The sequence below is a fragment of the Microcaecilia unicolor genome, chromosome 2 (genome assembly GCF_901765095.1).
Source record: "Microcaecilia unicolor chromosome 2, aMicUni1.1, whole genome shotgun sequence".
Lineage (NCBI taxonomy): Eukaryota > Metazoa > Chordata > Amphibia > Gymnophiona > Siphonopidae > Microcaecilia > Microcaecilia unicolor.
Genome location: NC_044032.1, coordinates 210,020,441 through 210,043,592, shown reverse-complemented (window position 1 = coordinate 210,043,592; position 23,152 = coordinate 210,020,441). Strand labels below are relative to the sequence as shown.

Genomic DNA, 23,152 nt, shown 5'->3' with positions numbered 1-23,152 from the left:
AAGCTGGAGACTGCACATACCTGAACCTCCACTACCCAAAGTGCTAGAAACTAATATACAAGACCATTCAGCGAGCTTCTCATACCAAGGCACAAAACTATGGAACGTCCTACCAAAAAACTTAGGGCCCCTTTTACTAAGCCGTGTAGGTGCCTATGCACGCCCAACGCGCGCCAAAATGGACTTACCGCTCAACTACCGCGTGGCTCTTGCGGTAATTTTATTTTTTGCGCACATCCACTACGCGTTTCTGAAAAAAAAATGTTAATGATGCGTGTAGCATCTGACGTGCGTAGGTCATTACCACCCAAATTCTTTACCACTAGGTCTATTGCTGGTGGTAAGGTCTGAGACCCAAACTAGACACGCGGCAACTTTGATTTTGCCACACGTCCATTAAAAGAGGCCTTTTTTACAGGTGCACTGAAAAATGATTCTGCGCATGCCCAAAACCCGCGCCTACACTACCGCAGGCCATTTTTCAGCGCGCCTTTGTAAAAGGACTCCTTAAGATGCATAGATCAATACCTCGACTTTCGCAAACCCCTCAAAGCTTTTTTCTTCAGAAAATTCTACTATGAGAACCACAGATAATCTCATTATAATCCAGATCAGTTGTCACCCTCTCAGTTCCAGTCGTATACATCAACATGTGACCCGTTAGACCACGTCCTGCAGGATGTTAACTTTAATATCTCTGAGTAGTACCCTATACTACAGATACCTCATATTTTTTTTTTATTACATTTGTACCCCACGCTTTCCCACTCATGGCAGGCTCAATGCGGCTTACATATTATATACAGGTACTTATTTGTACCTGGGGCAATGGAGGGTTAAGTGACTTGCCCAGAGTCACAAGGAGCTGCCTGTGCCTGCAGTGGGAATTGAACCCAGTTCCCCAGGACCAAGGTCCACCACTCTAACCACTAGGGCACTCCTCCACTCATATGATCTGTTAACGTCCCTGTTACTAATGTAAGCCACAATGAACCAATGTAAACTGGAATATTGTGGAGTATAAATGTTGTTATAAATAAAAATGATTAGGCAAATTCCAGAATAGAAATTGGAGTTAGCTAAAGAACTTTAGTAACTTTGGAAGGGAGGAAAGAAGCACATCTAGGAAGACACAGCCTACTCTAACCATCATTATCCAGAAAAGGCCATTTAACCATTCAACCAAGTTTTCAAAAAAAAATGGATTGCCAATTTAATTATCTTGATAATTGTACCTGTTTAGTACTCTCTAATGAACTTCTTTCTGATGTTTGATGTAGATCCCTTTGATTTGAACCACAACCTGGGAGCTGGATTATCAAGAAGAAGTAAGTTGCATATTCATATTTTTAAATGTTTGTATGACTGCGGGAAAAAATAATTTTTAAAAAGTATCTGACATCTCATTTTTGTGTAAACCCCCTAGTGACAAATTTTATAATGAAGGCTTTTATCAATGGAAGACGAGTGTTTGGTACACCAGTCAAAGGATTTCCTAAAGAGTATCCCACCAAAATGGTAAGTATATAACAGTATTTTAGAAATGCTAGCTATGAATTACTTTCTATTGCACAGGTGTGAGATTTGCAGTAGGAAAACCAGTATTCTCATATAATACACTTAGAGGGGCATTTTCGATTTGACATCTAAATTCAATTTTGGACATTTTGGGAAAAGTGTCCAAAAATCCAGTAGCAAACATGTTTTGAAAATTGCCATTTGCTAGATGTTTTTGTGCTCAGTGCTTCTATCTTTTAGGACCATTTTCGGAAAAAAAAAAGTCCAAGGGAAAAAATGCACACAAACAAGCCATTGAGATGTATGGGAGGGCCAGCTTTCTTAGCAGACTGGCCACACAGACATCCCAACAAAGCAATGGGGCACTGCTGTGGACTTCACATAAAAGGTCCTAGGTACACATCTCACAGTTACCCCCTTATATTGTATGGGGAGCCCTCCAGAACCCACCAAAAACCTACTGTACCTAACTATACACCTCTGTAATAGCCCTTATGGCTGCAGGTGTCACCTATATTTGGGTATAGTAGGTTTTTGGAGGGCTCACACGTTCCACCACAAGTGTACCAGTTACAGTGGGATGTGGCCTGGGCCCCTTCTCTGTAGTTCACTATACGAACCACCAGGCTACTCCAGAACCTGCTTGTTGTTCTAATAGAGGCTGATATGTACTGTTTCTGTCACATCTTTGGGGAGGGGGGTTAATGACCACTGGGAGGAGTAAGGGGGTCCATGCCTTAATCCCTCTAGCGGTCATGTAGTCTAGGTCAAAATGTTTAAACTTTAGCCCTGGTCGTTTTTGCTTTGTTCCATTATGGCAGAAAAATGTTTTGGGAACACCCAAATCCCGCCCCCAACATGCCCTCTTGTGATTTGCAAGCAGTGTAGAGAAAAACGTCTCAAATCTGAGTTTTGAAAATTGTGATTTTTATGTTTTTCAGAGAAAAACGTCCAAATGCCACTTTATGCCATTTTTGAGACTTTTTTTCTTTTGAAAATGTGTCCCTTAGTATCTGATAACTTGGATGCTTTTTTGGTTTCCATGCACTATTTTTGAGTATCTAATGATATGTCTACTATATGTAACCCGGGTCTCGGCAAACTCCATCACCAGCTCAGCTCATTCCATTCCGAGTTCACAGGGGTACTCTGTACCTCCACTATATCACACACTCGCTCACCCTGCACTCTCCATTCAATATAGTCCTTCCAAGTAATTAGCACTAATTAGAATTAATTAAAATGTTCCTTTTGGTTATATCTGTAATTACAAAATAATGTAAGATCCGCACCTAATTTAGACTCGAGCATTTGCACCACATTTCCATCGGTGTAAATGGTCATGCTTAAATGTAGCCACGGTTCACGGGCATTAGCACTATTCTATAAACCACCATAACTTTAAGTGCAGTTTATAGAAATAGAATAGCGCTGAGCAGTTTTTTTCGGCATCAATTTTTTTTTTGGCGCCATATATAGAAATTAGTCCTGAGCGTAAAATTGGGCATGTAAGTATAGAGAATTTAGGGTATTGGTGTGCTCAGTTATGAGGATGCATAAGATACATGCAGTCAAGCTTGTTGACCCAGTGAGAAGTGCTATTTCCAGAGCAATAGAGCAGTGTTTCTCAAGTCCAGTCCTGGAGTACCCCTTGCCACTCAGGTTTTCAGGATATCCACAATGAATATGCATGAACTTGATTTGCATACTCTACCTCCATTTATATACAGATCTCTTTGATGCATATTCATTGTGGATATTCTGAAAACCTGACTGGCAAGGGGTACTCCAGGACCAGACTTGGGAAAACTGCAATAGAGGACTCATTGATCATTAATTGTAATCATAATACCTTAGCTCATGGCTGCTGCATACAATGAAATTCAAGTTGAAATAGTCAAACAATTTAAATGCCTTGGATGAAATTGAAACTGTTACACATTAGGGCAATGTACTTACTTGCATTTATCCATAGAGCTATAAAAGTGGTATGTAGAGTACTGAGTAGGTGTTAAATCAACTTGCCCCCCTGTACCCTTAATATAAATTATTTTATAGTTTTCCCCTACCACACACACACACAGAGCCAGGACTCTCTTAGTTGTACAGGGGGGGCTCAGTAGTCCAGGTTTCAATCCCCTCCACACCTTTAAAAAAAAAAAAAACAGGTTTTGATTCCCTGACTGGAGTAAGAGTGAACCTCTTCAAGGTCTTAGGCATAATCCAAAACAGTAGTTCAAATGTATTGTAAAACTGATGCATATCAACAAACAAGAATTGCCATGCTGCATTAGACCAAAAGAACATCAAGACCATCTTTTTTTTCCAGCAGTGGCATCAGGTCACAAGTACAAGTTGTGATCTCAAAAAGTAGATAGATTCCATGACCCTTATGCGCAGAGATAAGCAATTTCTTTCTCCAACTCTACCTGGTTATGGACTTTTTTCTCCAGGAACTTACTCAAACCTTGTTTTTAACCCAGCTACATTAACTGTTATTATCATATCTCTGGCAGTGAATTTCAGAGGTCTATTGAGCATTGAGTGAAAAAATACTTTCATTTTGTTTTAAATATTCTGTTTGGTAACTTTATGGAGTTACCCCTAGTCTTTGTACTTTCTGAAAGAATATGCAACCCATTTGCGTTTACCCATTCCACTCCATTTATGATTTTAAAAGTCCCTAACATATCACCCTGCAGCCTTCTCTACTTCAAGCTAAATGGCTCCAATCTGCTTTGCCTTTCCACAGAGTTGAGCTGTTCCTTCTCCTTTGCCATTTTGGTTGCCCTTGTCTGTACCTTATTTTGTTCCACTATATCTTTTGAGATGCAACAACCATAACTTTACTGAATACTCAAGGTGTAGGTGGATCGAGAAATAAATTGAGCAGGGACAGAGCAAGATAGTGAATACCTAGTATTGAGCTCTGTAACACTGTTCTTTTCTGCTTTTTCCTCTGTAATATGGGCAAGAGGAAGAGCAGAGCACACCAGGTTATGGGTGTTATTTAAGCATCTCCTTGGAGTGGCTCGATGAGATACTTGTATGTTTCATTGAACTGCTCCATGCACTGCACAGGAAAGTAAGCCTTTGGGATGTTCACCAGTTGAAGGAGGTCTGGCCTTTCCCATCTTATTGAAACCATTCACTCTCAAAGAAGGAAGACAGCTGTTTAACTTCACTGAGCCAGCAACAAACTTATTCTGGGAAAGACGGGTGGCACTGCGTTGTCATCCTTGGAAGACCTAGATGCCATGGGAGTAGAGTTAGCTACAGGTTCCGTTTCAATCTCAAGATCTGATAAACTGGATTTGTGTAAGCCTGTTCCTGCTGTACCCTCTTATTTCTTCAGCAATTGAGTTAGAGTTGTATTTAGAAAGACCAGTGTAATAACATTGGAGTTCGTTTGGTTGGATATTTATAGTTTAGGTAAAGTTATTTCTAGTCCATTTAAGACTCCCAAGCCAAATTTTTTAGAACAATTGAATGTTGTGGCTTCTCAGGAAGAAGAAATAACTACATCAAGACTGGCAACAGTGAATTTAAAACTTGGAACACCTAGAAACTACTTTGATGAAAGATCATTTTTGATATTCACAGAAAAATAGAAACATTGGAAAATATAACTAGAAATAGAAATTTCAAATATATTAACTTTCCAAGAGTGACCTCTGCATCTCCTAAAGAAATGGTGAATAAATCTATTGACAATTGCTCTGGATTCTTGTTTCTGCTTGCGTTGGCACAAGGTTTAAATTACAGACAGTAATTGATGACCTAAAACCAAATGGAAGCAAAATTGAATATTTTCTCATCTGTTCATGAACTTGTTGATGAACATTCTACCAAATCACCACATGTGTCAGATAAGCAGGACAACCAGGATTTGACTGAAAATAAAGTTGCTGAACCTCCCAGGAAAAAAAACCCCAAAATGTTCTGGTGAGTTTGACTTCTAGACTGCATAGGTCTCCATTATTCTCAAGTGAACAGTGATGGCAGAAGTTAACCACTTCTGAGATTGAAACTGAAATCAACAAATACCTTGCAGAGCTCTGCTTGATCCAATTCTGTGGTGGAAACAACATGAACACACTTACTCAAACTTGAGCATATGTGCTAAAGCTTTTTGGCCATTTCTCCAATGAATGTACCGAGTGAAAGGCTCTTCAGTAATGATTGGACCACTTTTTCTAAAAGAAGAACTTGTGTGACCCATGAGAATTTGAAACATTTAGGGCCCTGTTTACTAAGGTGCGATAGCGTTTTAGCTGTGCTAGAAATTAGGATGCGCGAACACTAGAGATAAGTCACTAGCGTTAGTGTGCACTAAAAATGCTAGGATGGCTTAGTAAACAGTGTCCTTAGTTTTTTTTTTTTTTTGAAAGGACACGCCAAACTTTCAATAGCTTCCTAAATCCGATTTATATTTACTTTTACATGGATATTTTATTTATTTATTTGTTTAGGTGTTGCCTTCAGAGATCAAAATTCTGCAAAAAAAATGTTCAAGATTACTTAAAAAAAATCAAGAAATAATTCATTTCTGCTGATGTTTTTGTATACCTGAATATAGTTTAAATCCTCTGATTTCACATTGTTCTTTTATTATTTATTACTTAAAGCTTAATGCCCATTATTCATATTCTGCAGAATGAGTTTTTTCATTATTCGTATTCGCCAAATAGTAAAATATGCTATTCAGTACAGTTCTAATGGTTTTTCCTGACATGGTTAGGGCCACTCAGAAAAGAAGGAGGCAGTTCCTTATTATGAGGCTGAGAATTCAACAGATAGGTACATAATTTCTTTTCAAAATTTCTTGGAAGTGCATTGTGAAGTATAGAAATCGCTCACATTTTTATTTCTTACCAATAAATTCCAACTATCGTCTTCCACTGACCTTACTAGTACCAGAGATACAGGCCCTCTTTTACTAAGGCATGCTCACATTTTTAGCACGCGCTAAAATTGTAGGCACGCTAAACGTTAGACACACCCATAGAAATGTATTGGCGTCGCTAATGTTTAGCGCGCCTACAATTTTAGCGCGTGCTAAAAACATGAGTGCGCCTTAGTAAAAGGTGGACACAGTGTCTTAATTGCTGTCTGTTTTTGAATCACATGGAAAATGTACTAGGTGGGTCCCCCCCTCCACAACCACACACACACACTTTGGTTATATATTTTTTCCTTTGCTATTTGCTCCTTTTTGATTTATCTATCCCTGTTTTGTAGATTTTGTTTTATGAGAATTGCTTGAGATTTGATTTCTTAATTTTTTCCTTTTTATTTGTATTATTCCTTGCATTATTCTCATATTGCTTATCATAGTAACATAGTAGATGACGGCAGAAAAAGACCTTCACAGTCCATCCAGTCTGCCCAACAAGATAACTCATATTTGCTGCTTTTTGTGTATACCCTACTTTGATTTGTACCTGTGCTCTTCAGGGCACAGACCGTATAAGTCTGCCCCGCACTATCCCCGCCTCCCAACCACCAGCCCCACCTCCCAATCACCGGCTCTGGCACAGGCACAGACCGTATAAGTCTGCCCAGCACTATCCTCACCTCCCCACCACCAACCCTGCCTCCCAACCACCGGCTCTGGCACAGACCGTACAAGTCTGTTCAGCACTATCCCCGCCTCCCAACCACCAGTCCCGCTTCCCACCACCGGCTCTGGTACAGACCGTATTAAGTCTGCCCAGCCCTAGCCCCGCCTCCCAACCACCAGCCCCGCCTCCCGATCTTGACTAAGCTCCTGAGGATCCATTCCTTCAGCACAGGATTCCTTTATGCTTATCCCACGCATGTTTGAATTCCGTTACCGTTTTCGTTTCCACCCCCTCCCGCGGGAGGGCATTCCAAGCATCCACTGCTCTCTCCGTGAAAAAATACTTCCTGACATTTTTCTTGAGTCTGCCCCCCTTCAATCTCATTTCATGTCCTCTCGTTCTACCACCTTCCCATCTCCGGAAAAGGTTCGTTTGCGGATTAATACCTTTCAAATATTTGAACGTCTGTATCATATCACCCCTGTTTCTCCTTTCCTCCAGAGTATACATGTTTAGTTCAGCAAGTCTCTCCTCATACGTCTTGTAACGCAAATCCCATACCATTCTCGTAGCTTTTCTTTGCACCGCTTCAATTCTTTTTACATCCTTAACAAGATACGGCCTCCAAAACTGAACACAATACTCCAGGTGGGGCCTCACCAACGACTTATACAGGGGCATCAACACCCCCTTTCTTCTGCTGGTCACACCTCTCTTTATACAGCCTAACAACCTTCTAGCTACGGCCACCGCCTTGTCACACTGTTTCGTCGCCTTCAAATCCTCAGATACTATCACCCCAAGATCCCTCTCTCCGTCCGTACCTATCAGACTCTCCCCGCCTAACACATACGTCTCCCGTGGATTTCTACTTCCTAAGTGCATCACTTTGCATTTCTTCGCATTGAATTTTAATTGCCAAACCTTAGACCATTCTTCTAGCTTCCGTAGGTCCTTTTTCATGTTTTCCACTCCCTCCGGGGTGTCCACTCTGTTACAGATCTTAGTATCATCCGCAAATAGGCAAACTTTACCTTCCAAACCTTCGGCAATGTCACTCACAAATATATTGAACAGAATCGGCCCCAGCACCGATCCTTGAGGCACTCCACTACTTACCTTTCACTCCTCCGAGCGAATTCCATTCACCACCACCCTCTGGCGTCTGTCCGTCAACCAGTTCCTAATCCAGTTCACCACTTCGGGTCCTATCTTCAGCCCATCCAGTTTATTTAAGAGCCTCCTGTGGGGAACCGTGTCAAAAGCTTTGCTGAAATCTAAGTAGATTACGTCCATAGCTCGTCCCTGATTCAATTCTCCTGTCACCCAATCAAAGAACTCAATGAGGTTTGTTTGGCATGATTTCCCTTTGGTAAATCCATGTTGTCTCGGGTCTTGCAACTTATTGGCTTCCAGGAAATTCACTATCCTTTCCTTCAGCATCGCTTCCATTACTTTTCCAATAACCGAAGTGAGGCTTACCGGCCTGTAGTTTCCAGCTTCTTCCCTATCACCACTTTTGTGAAGAGGGACCACATCCGCCGTTCTCCAATCCCTCGGAACCTCTCCCGTCTCCAAGGATTTATTAAACAAATCTTTAAGAGGACCCGCCAGAACCTCTCTGAGCTCCCTCAATATCCTAGGGTGGATCCCATCCGGTCCCATGGCTTTGTCCACCTTTAGCTTTTCAAGTTGTTCATACACACTCTCTTCCGTGAACGGTGCTCTAGCCACTTCAATCTCATTTGTACTTTTTGCAGTCCATCGCTGTCCTTCTCCAGGATTTTCTTCTGTGAAAACAGAACAGAAGTATCTATTTAGCAAATTTGCTTTTTCTTCATCATTATCCACATAGCGGTTCGCAGTATCTTTTAGTCTCACAATTCCCTTTTTAGTCATTCTCCTTTCACTAATATACCTGAAGAAAATTTTGCCACCCCTCCTTACATTTCTAGCCATTTGTTCTTCCGTTTGCACTTTCGCCAGACGTATCTCTCTCTTGGCTTCTTTCAGTTTCATCCGGTATTCCTCCTCGTGTCCCTTTTCATTAGTTTTTTTGTATTTCTGGAATGCCAACTCTTTAGCCTTTATTTTCTCAGCCACTTGCTTGGAGAACCATATCGGTTTCTTTTTTATCAAATGTGGTACTTGTAAGAAATATTTGTTAAATCTTATATATAATTTTTTTTATACTCTAAGTACAGTTGTAATTTGGAATGATAAAAAAGGCATTTAGTATCTTCCATTCCTTTTCTAAGAATTCCTAACTTCTTGTTTGCTTTTTTTTGACTGCCACCGCACATACAGCCATGCATTTGTCCATGGGTAACGTCTAGATCCTTTTCCTGTGAGGATTCATAATATGGAGCCTAGCTTCATATAACTATAGTTTGGATTATTTTCCATATCTGCATTACTTTGCACTTGACCAAACAAATTCAGCTGATCTGAGGGGTCTAAGAAATTCCTTAAGATAGGAGGAAAGTACCTCAAAGATTTATACCCTTGTATATTTTATCAGTAATGTTGTTAAGGTCTCAGTTTCTAAATCATTGGTCCTCATTTCTCTTCATCTCAATGTCCTCTTCTGTGCCCCTTTTGGCTCTTGAACATCTAATGATCTAACTGACTCCTTCACAGGCTTCTCGCTTCAACTACTTGATATAGTTTTTGTTGAATTTGTCTGAAGGGCAAGCTTCTTTTCAAATTCTTTTTGCCTGCTTTATTGATGCTTTCCATCTAATTTGCTAATGCTTATGCCTTTTTTGTATTTTTGCCGTTTGAATCCACTTTCCTTTTTCTGAAAGATGTTTTCATTATAATAGCCTTTTTCTTCTCTTCTTTAACCATGCCAGCAGTCATATGGCCACCTGCCTTTTTTAATGCCTGGAATACATCTTGTCTGGACTTTTAAGATTTTTTTTTTTTTTTTTTTTTAAATAGTGTCCACACCTGATGTAAGCTTTTAACTTTTGCAGGTTCACCTTTTAGATTTTTTGTAGTTTCATCATACTTTCTTTTTTGAAAGTTAAATGCTGGTGGTGTACTTTTCTTAGGGGGTCTTCTACTAAGCCATGGTAGAATTTTTGGATTGCAGTAGAAATCAGCTGGCAGTAAACGCCGAGACACCCATAGGAATATAATGGATGTCTCAGCATTTACTGCCAGCTGATTTCTACTGTGAGCTAAAAGCGCTACCATGGCTTAGCAGAGGACCCCTTTAGTGCCCTCCCTCCAGTTTATAAATAGAATTGGGTTTTGTCACAATTATTGTCAAGTGGCTCCACAACCGTTACCTCTTACACCAAATCCTGCATTCCACTAAGGACTAGAAATAAATTAGCTCCTCTCTTGTTGGAGCATCAGTTGCTCCATGATGCAATCATTTATTGGGTCTAGAAAATTTACTTCCCTAGCAGTTCCTAATATGACATTTGCCCGGTCAGTAGTGGGATGATTGAAATCTTCCATTATTATGTTGCCAAATTTACTAGGTTCCCTAATTTCTGTCAGCATTTTATTGTCTGTTCATTGCCAGGCAGATGGCAATATATCCCTGCTGCTATACTTCTTCCATCAAACGTGGACGACTTATCTGTAAGGAGATTCTCTACTTACATATCCAAGTACCAGCACTTACATATATAGAACTAGATTTTATATATGGTGCCTTAAAAATCAGCGCCCGAAAAAAGATACACCTAAAGTTAGGCGCGGTTTATAGAATATATATAGTGCCCATCCACATGACTAAATTTAGTCGTGGGCATTTACGCCAAATAAAATTTGATGTAAATGACTACACCTAAGTTAGGTGCAGCCTGTGTATATTCTGTAACAATGTGCATAGTTTTTAGAAACGCCCATGGCCATGCCCCTTTTTCAAATATGTGCCTTCAAATTTACATGCATTACTTTACGAAATATGCTTAGACAGTTCTACGCATAAATTCTAATTAATGCCAATTAGTCCATAATTGCTTAAGTGGTAATTATCGGCGCTGATTTGCTTAAGATAATTAAGTTGCGCACGCTAATCAAAATACAACCTGATTTGTGTGTGCAATTCAAGTTGCATTATATAGAATCTGGTGGATAAGTCATATTCCAGAAAATTACACTTATGAGAGCAGCCAATTAAGGAGCCAAGCTCCTAAAGGCTAACATATATATTTTAAATGTCATTCTAAATACCAGAGAGCTAAGCATAGTTATCCCCTCAATCACTGTTCTAAAGCCCCAGCCAAAACAAGCAATCTGCTGTCTCTTATGCGTACCTCAGAGGAAGTGGAAAAACTAATGGTGACATTTTTAATAATATTTCTATAAAGATCTGGAATACACATATAATTTTTTTGGACTGCTTAAACAATGCCCAGAGCACACCCTCTCTGAATACCTGCAACCCCCAGCAATTAAAAATAATGTCATTTTACACATGTAATTGTTACTCAAGGCTTTTGCAGTGACCTCCAGAGTGAATAAACCAGTGGTTCTTCGTGCTGTCCTGATGGAGCACCAGCTAGTCATGTTTTAATATCTGTAATTAATTATTTAGGAAATGTTATATGCAGTAGATGTAAATTTATCATATGCATATTTATTATGGATATCCTTAAAACCTGACTGACTGGTGTTCACCCTGGACTCCTTTGAAAAAAAATGCTGCAAACATAAAAAGGAGTTCATTGGCAGACACCATGCAGGAAATACCAAGTCAGCATCTCTCTTTCTATTTCATGCACAAAGGGCTGTGCCCTAAGCACCAAAAAGAAATGCCATCATGATGATTGCATGTAGACACAATAGAGAGGCAGACATGAGTGGGGCATTTACAATTGAATCAATTACACAGGCAAACGAAAGAAAAATCTAGCAGGTGTTAACACACCAGCATGACAAACATTAGGAGACACACATTCACACCTCAGACTCCATGATGAGTAACAGACATTTGTAGGAAAATATGGGATGTCCTCCACCAGTCAGAACTGTAAAAAGAACTATCTGATACAACAGTAATCAAATGGCTATGTTGTGCAATAGCTGCTTGTGGCTTATATCAGCAAAACAGTTCATGAAACAACAAATCCAATCGGTTATGCCTGGTATATTTCATCTGGTCAGAGACTGTATTAGGGTAATTAAGCAGAAATAAGATCCAGCAAATTAGGCCAGTTGCTGAGTGTCAGTGCTGTACACTGCTGTGTATAAGATCCCTGGTTCAGTCAGGACTAAGAATGTTGTAGAGGTGGCACTCATACATCCTCTGAGGGAATGGGGTTGTTATGGTCATCACACAGTTGAGACATCTAGGGGCACTAACAAAAACGTTAAAGCCCTTCCCTTACCAATTCCTTAGTGAATCGGTAAGAAAGGGGCATGCATCAAGGAAATCGCATGCAAAAAAGCTGCTCGCTGCTAGCTCATTTGCATGCGATTTCCTTCCAAGCCAGTCAGCCAGCTGAGCATTGGCAGAGCAGCCAAGCGTTATGCTGGCTGCTCTGTGCATGTTAAGGACGTCCTTCACTCAAAAAATAACAAGGGGTGTTAGCAGCACGTCTGATCCCGCTGCAAAAGGGCTTAGCTGCCTGCCAGCGCCGGGAGAGATGGAAAGCAAAGAATAAAAGTCTTCGCCTTGGATCTAGACCAGCTATCACCACCCCTTGTATTACCCCTGCCCTTCCCGTCCACACTCCAAGACACCCCGGGGCTGGAGCTTGGTCATGAGATCCGGTCCTCGCCTCCAGCTGCAACTTCCCGGGAATCCCACGTGCTGAGAGAAAGTGAGCTGATCGCAGAGAGAGATGTCAAGAAGGAAACAGGCAACTCAAACATAAGTGCCGAGCGGATCGCTTCACTGTAGAGAGCAGACCAAACTAAGCCTCGTGCAGCCCGCACAGGACCGGCGCACTCTCCTCTCTCATGGCTTCCGCCGTTCTCCCCCTGCCAGCGATGCGCAAAGCTCTAGCCGGCTGCAGGACCACCCGAGGGAAAGGAAAAGTGATGGGCTGTCTCGCTTCATCCTCCTGTCCTCGCTCCATTCACTTCCCTGTTAATTGCCTTCTCTCACCCTACTTGCAGGGTTTCTCTTTTCTCTTTTTCCTTCCAATTCCCTCACAGCAGCCCCAACGAGATGTGCAGACCCTCCCGTTAGGTTTTCCATGGTAAGGGGATCGGAAAACAATAGTGCATCTCATTATAATACTAATTTGCTCATCTGCATTCTGTTTTCGTTAGCTGCTAGTGGCTTTTAGGACCTATGTTTGCAGGATTCTGGGAGTCCTAATGCATGACCCTCTGCTCAGGACTGTCACTGCACTGACCAGATTAGGTATGTTTTGATGGGAGCTCTGTAAAATCAGGGATTAAATTTCCAGGTAGTCATGATTATGTTGGAGGAACAGGAGGACATATAAGCCAGTAAACATTACCTGTGCTTACTGCTTTACTTTCTTAGAGGACGGATGTACAAGAGAACAAGCAATTAATTTATATAAACTCAAATGTATGAATATATGTTGGTTGAAAAGAAGAAAAGTCCCTCTCCATAAGGCACAAGATTCAGTAGTAGTAAATCTTTTTTTTTAATGCAGAATGAAATCCAAATGCATGATTGATTTAATTGAAATGTTTTAATGAGGGATTGTAGCTAATGGGGCCCATATCAGGGTAATGAACCATATCAGGGTAAGAGGCAAAAAAGAAAACAGTGTGCCTTTAAGATCGTAATGAATATATACTGCATATGTGTGCCAAGATTAAAACAAGAACTGAAACTGTTTGGTAAGGAGAAGCAAAAAAAATAGTTTTTTAAAAAAGCACTTTGGAGAGAAAAAAAGACAGCCTGACTAGCTGGTGGAGAAATAATGTTCAGTGGTTCATGTATATTTGTAACATGATACTATAGATTCACTTCGTATTCACTATAATGGGTGTAGAAAACTATGTTTTTAAATTCCATATCAAGAAAAGCTGTAATAAAATGGAAACATGGGGCAGGGTTTTTTTTTTTAACCCTGCAATTTTCCTATTTCTTTTCTTTGCAACCTAGTTGGAACTACTCTGGGATCTGGCACCATGGAACCTTACTTCATTTATCCCTTTTGTTATTTCCTTTTCTTCCCCCCCCCCCCCCCCCAAAAAAAAAAAAACATAAAAACAAATAGAACCTTACAGCCGTGGGTCCTGACACCGAATATCTAGGCATCACTCCCAGGGAGTGACCTTGTCCCATGTGGGATTATTCTACCTCCTCAGCCCAGGCTAACATGTGGCACACAGGTCCAAACTTAGGAATCAACCTTGGGTCTTTCTGCATAGTAGTTCACAGCACTTACCATCTGAACCTCTGGGATTGCTCATCAAAGCAAGTAAATAAATTAGATAACAGTGTTTGTCTTAGAGAAACAGGCCCAGTATTTAGTGTTACTGCACAGATACATGTGGTTGGATTTGTTTTTTTTCATGAACAATATTTTCTTGAACTGTTCTACAGATTTGAGCCTCTAGCAGCTATTGTACAATATGTTTTTGATTATTATTGTACAAACTAATTGTTTTTGCCTCTTTCTTTTATTGCTGTCTTTTCTTGTGGTAGATTATTAAATTGATGATCTGTACAGCTTGAATACCTCAGTCCTTTTTTCTTGGTAAGAAATGTTTGCCAGCTTATCTAACTTATTAGTTCATAGGATGTAGCTTTTATTATGGCTGGGTTTGTTTGATTGGTAGGATGTTCTCTTTTAAATGGCGCCTCCGGAGGATTCTGTAATGTTATAAGTTGAGCTGCTCTGTGCTGCTGAAGCCATAACTCTAACATAAGACAAGTGGCCATATAGACTTTATATGCAATCCCATTTACAAATCTTAAAAATGAAGCAATTCCTGCAGTACAGGAAAAGAGATCTTTTTTGTTGTTGTTTTAATTTTATGATCTAAGTTACATTTCAAATTGTTCTTGAATGTGTAGGGTTTTGTTTTCCAGTTTGACCCAGAAGTGAAATACTAGCAAACTGATTAAGTAAAATATAGTATCTGGTTTAACACAAGTTTTTTGGTTTGTTTGGGGTTTTTTTTGTTTGGTTTTTTGCAATTCTAATAGTCTTTTCAGTTGTGGTTAAATTGTTTCAGAAGATGGAATTCAATAGACATGAAATCTCAAAAGCATAAGTATGTGAAGTTTTAGGAAATGTAACAGTTTTAATAGATTAATAATTTTCTGGTGCCTTACAATTACTTTCTAGGAATACTTTTTTGATCCAGATGTTTTAACAGAAGGAGAACTAGCACCCAATGACCGATGTTGCAGAATTTGCGGCAAAATCGGGCACTTCATGAAAGAATGTCCAATGCGGAGAAAGTAAGAAATTTTAAGTTGCTTGTGTTCTAAACTGTAATACTACAACAATAGGACTCTACCTTTAAATTTATCACATGCCAAAAATTCAAGCCTGCAGTAATACTAGAAGCAGTTCCCACACTCAGTCCCACATAAAAAAGTGAACTAAAAGGAGGATTGATCCACTTTCCAAAATTGCAGCCATCTGTGGTTAGCGCTAAGTCTTCATTTATATTAGTCTTAATTTAAAAACAAAATATTCAGTACATGTCTTTTAACTCCATTTAATTCCTTCTGATAATAGTGAGTCATCATTGTTCTTCCATAGTTACAAAGGGAAGGTCTACTAACCTGTCTACTAACACAGCCCTTGTGTTCATCCAGCAGAGGCTGTATCAGTGTTTATAAAATAAAGAGAAATTTTGTCAGTATGGTCATGCACAATTCAGATACATATATTGATTTACAGCTGTTGATTTTGTTTAAATCTGTGTTTTTGTATCTGTTTGTATTATTTTCGACCCCTGATGCAGGCATTGATGCCAAAACACGGCCCGTGTTGGGTCTTAAAATAAAAGATTCACTCACTGTCCCAGTTCTGAATGCTCTTAGTGCTTTTTTTCTGTTGTTTTTTATTATGCATTTTGGCTTCTCTCTTTTTCCCCGATTGGCATGTATAGCAAAAACATGTATTTTGCTCTTTTAGTGAATTAGCTAATTTGCCACCAGAACTTCTGAATACAGGAGTAGCAAATCTCATTTTCTCCCTTTCACAGTTTTAATAACACATATATCTTACATTGAAATATTAAATATCAGCATTGAAAGTCATTAAACCATAGTGACTTGCAGAGGTGTCACCGTCTACAGTTCTAACTTCTATCCACAAATCTAATATAATTGTAAATGTAGCAATTTAAAATTTGTGTTCACAATTCAGAAATTTTCCAGTGTGGCAACTATGGTGGCTAATGTTGATTGGCAGCTTATAGCCCTCTTTCCCTGTGCCAAAGCTAAGTCATCTAATTTTGTATCACCAGACTTGCAGTCTATGAATTATTACCTTAACATGGTCTCAAACTGACTTCATAACAACCATCTCATTCTTAAACCTGCTAAATTGGTAGCTCTATAGCTCTCTTGAGCAGGGACCATCCTTCCCCATGTTTAAACTTGTACAGCGCTGCGTAACCCTGGCAGCGCTATAGAAATGCTAAGTAGTAGTAGTAGTAACATATGGCTTACAGGAAGTTCATCATGCCCCGCCCATCCTTGGCACTTCAATTAGCTGGTTCACCAATATCTCTGGATGATTTATTAAGTATCTTAGGGTGATTCTTGATCATCAATTGATGTTTGCTGCACAGGTCTCAGCAGTGGTCAAATCCTTATTTTTGGCCTTAAGATGCTCACTTCAGTCATATCTCACAACTCTAGATCTTTATTCACTGTATCATGTCTTAGACTGGATTATTGTAATTGCATTTCTGGAGGGATTAGTGAACTGGATTTTTAACATTTATAGTCCCTTCAAAATAATAGCATTAGGATTCTATGCTGTGCTTTCAAGTTCCACCATATAACTCCATTATTGGTTCAGAATCATTGGTTCCACATTTCTTTTTGGGTTCAATATAAGATTCTGATCTTGGCTTACAAAGTCCACTATTTTGATAACCCTGACTTTCTTCCTGCACATCCGATACTCCCCAATGCAGTCAATCCATTCTACTAAGAATAGCCTGCTCTATCATGGAGATTAATATGAAAAAAGGTGAACTGTGGATAAACTGCTGTATTTCTGGTAGGGCCGGCTTGAGTCTATTAAATATCTCTTGCTCTTGAGTCCTGTGTATTCTTTCCATGTTTCCTGATCTCTCCCAAATTGGCATCTGCCCAGCTAAATTGTAAAATACTCTCTTTTCTCTGGAATAACTGACTCGCTACTACTACTAATCATCTCTATAGCACTACTAGACATATGCAGCGCTGTACACTAAACACATAAGAGACAGTCTTTGCTTGACAGAGCTTACAATCTAATCAAGACAGACAGACAAGACAAATAAGAGATTAGGGAATTAATTATGATGAGAATGATAAAACAGACATGAATACTGAACAAGTGAATAGGAGTTAGGAAATAAAAGGAGCCTCAAAAAGGTGAGCTTACTTTGTTTAGTTTCAGATGGCGGTGAAACATCCAGGCAGCAGTGTCAGACAGGCAGGCTGAGATTTGGACCTGGATTCCTGCTGAAATTTCTGGTGTGGCGAGGTAGAGCTGGAAGTCAGTATAAAGATGATGCTGAAAACCTTGGGGGGGGATCAGAGCACCAAGGAAATAAGTACAGATGGAGAAAGAAGAGGTCCCAAAACAGATCCCTGAAGTACACCAAGTGATAGTGGATAGACTTGGAGGAGGATCTACACTAAAAGTGCAATGGGAGAGATAAGAATAAAACAAAGAACAGAGTCCCAAAATCAATGAGGACAGCATATCAAGGAGTAGGTGTTGATCAATAATGTCAGAAGTAGCAGTTAGATCGAGAAGAATGAGGATAGAATAGAGACCTTTGGATCTGGCCAGGAACAGGTCATTGAAGACTTTAGCAAGGGCTATTTCAGTTGAACGTAGAGGGTGAAAGCCAACTCCAGGCTCCGCCCTTTCTGCCTCGCCTTACCCTATGCTTGGAATAATCTCCCGGAGCCCATACGCCAAGCCCCCTCCCTGCCCATCTTCAAATCCTTGCTCAAAGCCCACCTCTTCAATGTCGCTTTCGGCACCTAACCATTACACCTCCATTCAGGAAATCTAGACTGTCCCAATTTGATTGACTGCACTTTTTGTCCTTTAGATTGTAAGCTCCTTTGAGCAGGGACCGTCCTTCTTTGTTAAATTGTACAGCGCTGCGTAACCCTGGTAGCGCTTTAGAAATGGTAAGTAGTAGTAGTAGTTTGAGATTGAAGAAAGTCAAGACAATGGCAATGAACAGCACATTCAAGTAGCTTGCATATGAAAGGAATGAGGGAGATGGGGGGTGATAGTTGGAGGGGCAGGTAGGGTCCAATGAAGGCTTTGAGGAGTGATGTAACTATGGTATGTTTGAAGGGATTAGGGACAGCTGCAGTGGAAAGTGAAAGATTGAGGATATGACAGCTAGAAGGGATGGCAGTGCTCAGTATATGGATGGGAATAGGATCAGAAGAACAGAGGCAAGAAAATGTGCAGCTTCCTCTTCAGTGATTTAAGAAAAGGAGGCAGGGCTTTAAGGAGGGTTGACAGTATGAACTTGGGAGAAGGAGAGGTGGAAGTGACTTGGTTGAGAATCTTGTGAACTTTGTCATGGAAGTTCTCAGTCATAATCTGGGGAGAAAGTGAAGGGGGGTTGGAGGTGAAGGCACTTTGAGTAGAGAGTTCAGTGTGAAACATTGAGGGTTTGAGTCGAGAGTTTGTCAAATTGATGTAGTAGTCTTGTTTGGCAAGTGAAAGAACAGACTGGAAGGAGATCAGCAGGAATTTGAAATAAATGAAGTCAGCATGGGCATAGGATTTTAGCCAAAGGTGTTCAGCAGATCGGTAGGTAGCGGATCCTGGGGTTTGGTACACCTTACAGAATGGGGAATGGGAGGAGCGAGAACATCCAGAGCAGAGGAGAGAATAGTATTATAAGAAGAGACAGCCTCATTGACAGACTTGGATAACATAGTAGTTGAGAAGAGAGATGAAACACTGGTGGAGAGAGTGCAAGGGTCAATAGCCCGAAGATTCCTAAATATATTGGTACTAACCTTACCCTGAGTTATCTAAATTTCACTCTGATTACACCTATTACATTAATTCCACTGTAATCACTATACTGTTATCTCAATTTTTATTAATATCAACACTTTAATTGAAAATTTCAATGCTTAGTACAATATATTTTTCCTTACTCTCATTCATACCCACACTAATTCACAAGCGACATATACTGACCGTACAATTCTCAACATTGTTAGTGAAGCTGTTACTCAACTTCCTTTTTGAGTATATTCAAAGTCATTTATAACTAATTAATTCCAGTCCTCATGAATGTCTTCTTATCTTTTCTACCCAGTTCCTGGACTCTAATTGAGCCCGGTCATTCAAGTTTTCTCCTACTAGTGCTTCATTAACTCTTGTGTTTGTTAACTCTGTTTAGTTATAAAGTCTCTTGTATATTACTCATTCTGTTATTTGTGTACCGTCAATTCCACCACTTGTCTTGAAACACAACCTTAGTATGTGTGCTTTCTATAGCTGCATCTTTCAATATTTTCAATCACTGTTTCCCAAAGTCCTCTACATGCCTGTTTTGTTTTTATTTTTGCCTCCCTTCGGAGGTATGGGTAGTATCCTCTGTCACTCCCTACACAATTGTGTTTCGCCGTGTAGCGTCGTCAGGGGTAGTGACTGTAACAACAATTAAGTAAGGCATTCAGTTGTATTTCTTCTTTACAACACCCAACTTCAAACCCTTATTATTAATCTTGCTTACCTTATATATCATGTTTTTCTTTATCTTACAGGCTTGCCTCGGGAGGATTTCTCTTCTGGGATCAGGAGATAAAATGGCGCTGAGACCTTCTACAGCGTCTTACCTTATCGCTACCTAGATTTCTATTTAAATGTTTCAGTGGAAATGCATCATACAATAAGTCCCATCCATTCTACTTCTTTGTTTAATCCCTTTGGAGCCACCATTCTCCATTCAAATATTAATATTTGTTCTAACGTCATCATCTTGCGTAATGTATCTCCTTTCTGATTGTTGGCAAACTCCGCCAAGACCACAAATTTTAAATCCTGCATGGAATGATTTCTTTTGACCCAATGGACCACCAGTGGTGCTTCAGTTATTTTCAATTTAATGTTGCTCAAATGCTGTGCCAATCGGTGTTTTATCTTTTTAATTGTCTGACCTATATATTTTAGGTTGCAGAGACACCTTATAGCATGTATTACTGCGCTAGAATTGCAATCCGTTCGGGTTTTCAAATAAAACCGACGAGGTTTATTTTGATTTGGTATCTGTATCCATGCTGTCTCTATCACGTGTGGGCAATATCTACACCCACTGCAGCTTGAATGTCCCGGAAATTCTGATTGTTGATTTTTCATGTGAACCCATTTTTCCCCCACGATTTGCCCCCTTCTAAATGCAAATGTGGGATGACTCTCTAACCCTGCATGTATCTGTAATATGGGCCAGTGTCTGTTAATAATTCGTCGCACCTTGTCCGAATCTGGAACATAAGGTAGAACATAACGTGGGTCTAGGTTCTGTTTTTTTTCTCTTTTTTGCTTAATAACCAGGGTCGATGAACATTCAAGGCTCTTTTATGAGCTCTATGGATAATTCTATTGGAATATCCTCGCTGTTGAAACCTCTGTTTCAGGTGTCGAGTTTGATTCATGTATTCCTGCGTACTCGAACATATTCTTCTTATACGCAGGAACTGACCAACCAGGATGCTATAAGGTGTCCTTGCAACCTAATATATATATAGATCAGACAATTAAAAAGATAAAGCACCAATTGGCACAGCATTTGAGCAACATTAAATTGAATAGAATTGAAGCACCACTGGTGGTCCATTGGGTCAAAACAAATCATTCCATGCAGGATTTAAAATTTGTGGTCTTGGCGGAGTTTGCCAACAATCAGAAAGGAGATTCATTACGTAAGATGATGAAGTTAGAACAAAGATTAATATTTGAATGGAGTACGGTGACTCAAAAGGGATTAAACAAAGAAGTAGAATGGGCGGGACTTATTGGATGACGCATTTCCGCTGAAACATTTAAATAGAACTCTAGGTGGCGATAAGGTAAGACGCTGTAGAAGGTCTCAGCGCCATTTTGTCTCCTGATTCCATAAGAGAAATCCACCCAAGGCAAGCCTGTAAGATAAAGAAAAACTTGATATATAAGGTAAGCAAGGTTAATAACAAGGGATTGAAGTTGGATGTTGTAAAAAGGAATACAACTGAATGCCTTACTTAATTGTTGTTACAGTTACTACCCCTGACGACGCTACACGGCGAAACACAATTGTGTAAGGAGTGACAGAGGATACTACCCATACCTCCGAAGGGAGGCAAAAATAAAAACGAAACAGGCATATAGAGGACTTTGGGAAACAGAGATTGAAAATATTGAAAGATGCAGCTATAGAAAGCACACAATACTAAGGTTGTGTTTGAAGACAAGCGGTGGAATTGACGGTACAGAGAAATAATAGAATGAGTAATATACAAGAGACTTTATAACTAAACAGAGTTAACAAACAGAAGAGTTAATGAAGCACTAGTAGGAGAAGACTCAAATGACCGGGCTCAATTAGAGTTCAGGAACTGGGTGGAAAAGATAAGAAGACATCCATGAGGACTGGAATTAATTAGTTATAAATGACTTTGAATATACTAAAAAAGGAAGCTGAGTAACAGCTTCACTAACATTGTAGAGAATTGTACGGTCAATATACGTCGCTTGTGAGTTAGTGTGGGTACGAATGAGAGTAAGGAAAAATATATTGTACTAAGCATTGAAATTGTTTTGAATTAAAGTGTTGATATTAATATAAATTGCGATAACAGAATAGTGATTACAGTGGAATAAATGTATTGGTAGAGATTGTACGGGACTGGGGAGGGAGGGTAATTAAGTCTAAAAGTTATCAGATTTTTATTTTTGTTACATTTGTACCCCGCGCTTTCCCACTCATGGCAGGCTCAATCCGGCTTATGTGGGGCAATGGAGGGTTAAGTGACTTGCCCAGAGTCACAAGGAGCTGCCTGTGTCTGAAGTGGGAATCAAACTCAGTTCCTCAGTTTCCCAGGACCAAAGTCCACCACCCTAACCACTAGGCCGCTGCAGAAATTGGATAGTGAGCAGTTGGAGAAGAAAAGATCAAGATAGTTTCCATTCTGGTGAGTGAGGGTAGTGGAACACAGCTGAAGATTGAAAGAAGATGCTAAAGCGAGAAACAGAGACGCATAGGAGTCAGAGGGATCATTAGCATAAATGTTAAAATTCCCAAGAATGAGGGAAGGAGATGAAGGTTAGAGAAAGAACGATAGTCAGGAATGAGTTAGTAAGAAAAGAAGAAAGGGACTTATCAGGAGGTCGATAAATTACTGCTACTTGGAGGTAGAGGAGTGACTAGACAGATGGTTCAAACTTCAAAGGAAGAAAAGCAGTGAGACTGAGGTGGAAGAAGAGGTTGAAATCTACAAGAGAGTGAGAGTAGCAGCCCAATGCCACCCCCACGGCCAACCTGGCGAGATGTATGGGAGAAAAGGTAACCTCAGTTACACAGGGCAGCAGTTGAAGCTGGGCCTTCAGGGCAAAGCCAAGTCTCAGTTTGTGCAAGCAGATGGGAGAGTACAAAAGATAAAGAGGTCTGGATGTAGGAGACACAGGGCATTCTACAGGGCACATGAGAAAAGCAGAGAAGAAGGGGAAAGGAGAGGAATAGAAATAAAATTGAAGACATTGTGATGTAACCTGCATGAGTAGGGGGAGAGCTGATTTGGAGGACCAGGATTGGGATTGATATCCCTAGAAGAGAGCATGAGAAGGAGCAAGAGAATATGGAAAAGAGTTGGAGAGGCATGACGAGTGACAAAGATGAGATGTACTCAGACAGAATGGAGATTTCTGAATGAAATGAAGAAAATGTTGAAGCTTCAGAGCTGAGAAGAAGGA

The 23,152-nt window shown here is 40.0% G+C and overlaps 1 protein-coding gene across 1 annotated transcript in view; it reads left to right on the top strand.

Annotated features, from left to right (window-relative positions):
* The window catches only part of TUT7 (terminal uridylyl transferase 7), a 242,055-nt gene that overhangs the window by 197,267 nt on the left and 21,636 nt on the right, over nt 1-23,152 (top strand). The window contains 3 exon segments of the mRNA XM_030193686.1: nt 1,281-1,328; nt 1,427-1,518; nt 15,329-15,444. Coding sequence (XP_030049546.1) covers nt 1,281-1,328; nt 1,427-1,518; nt 15,329-15,444 — 256 coding nt within the window.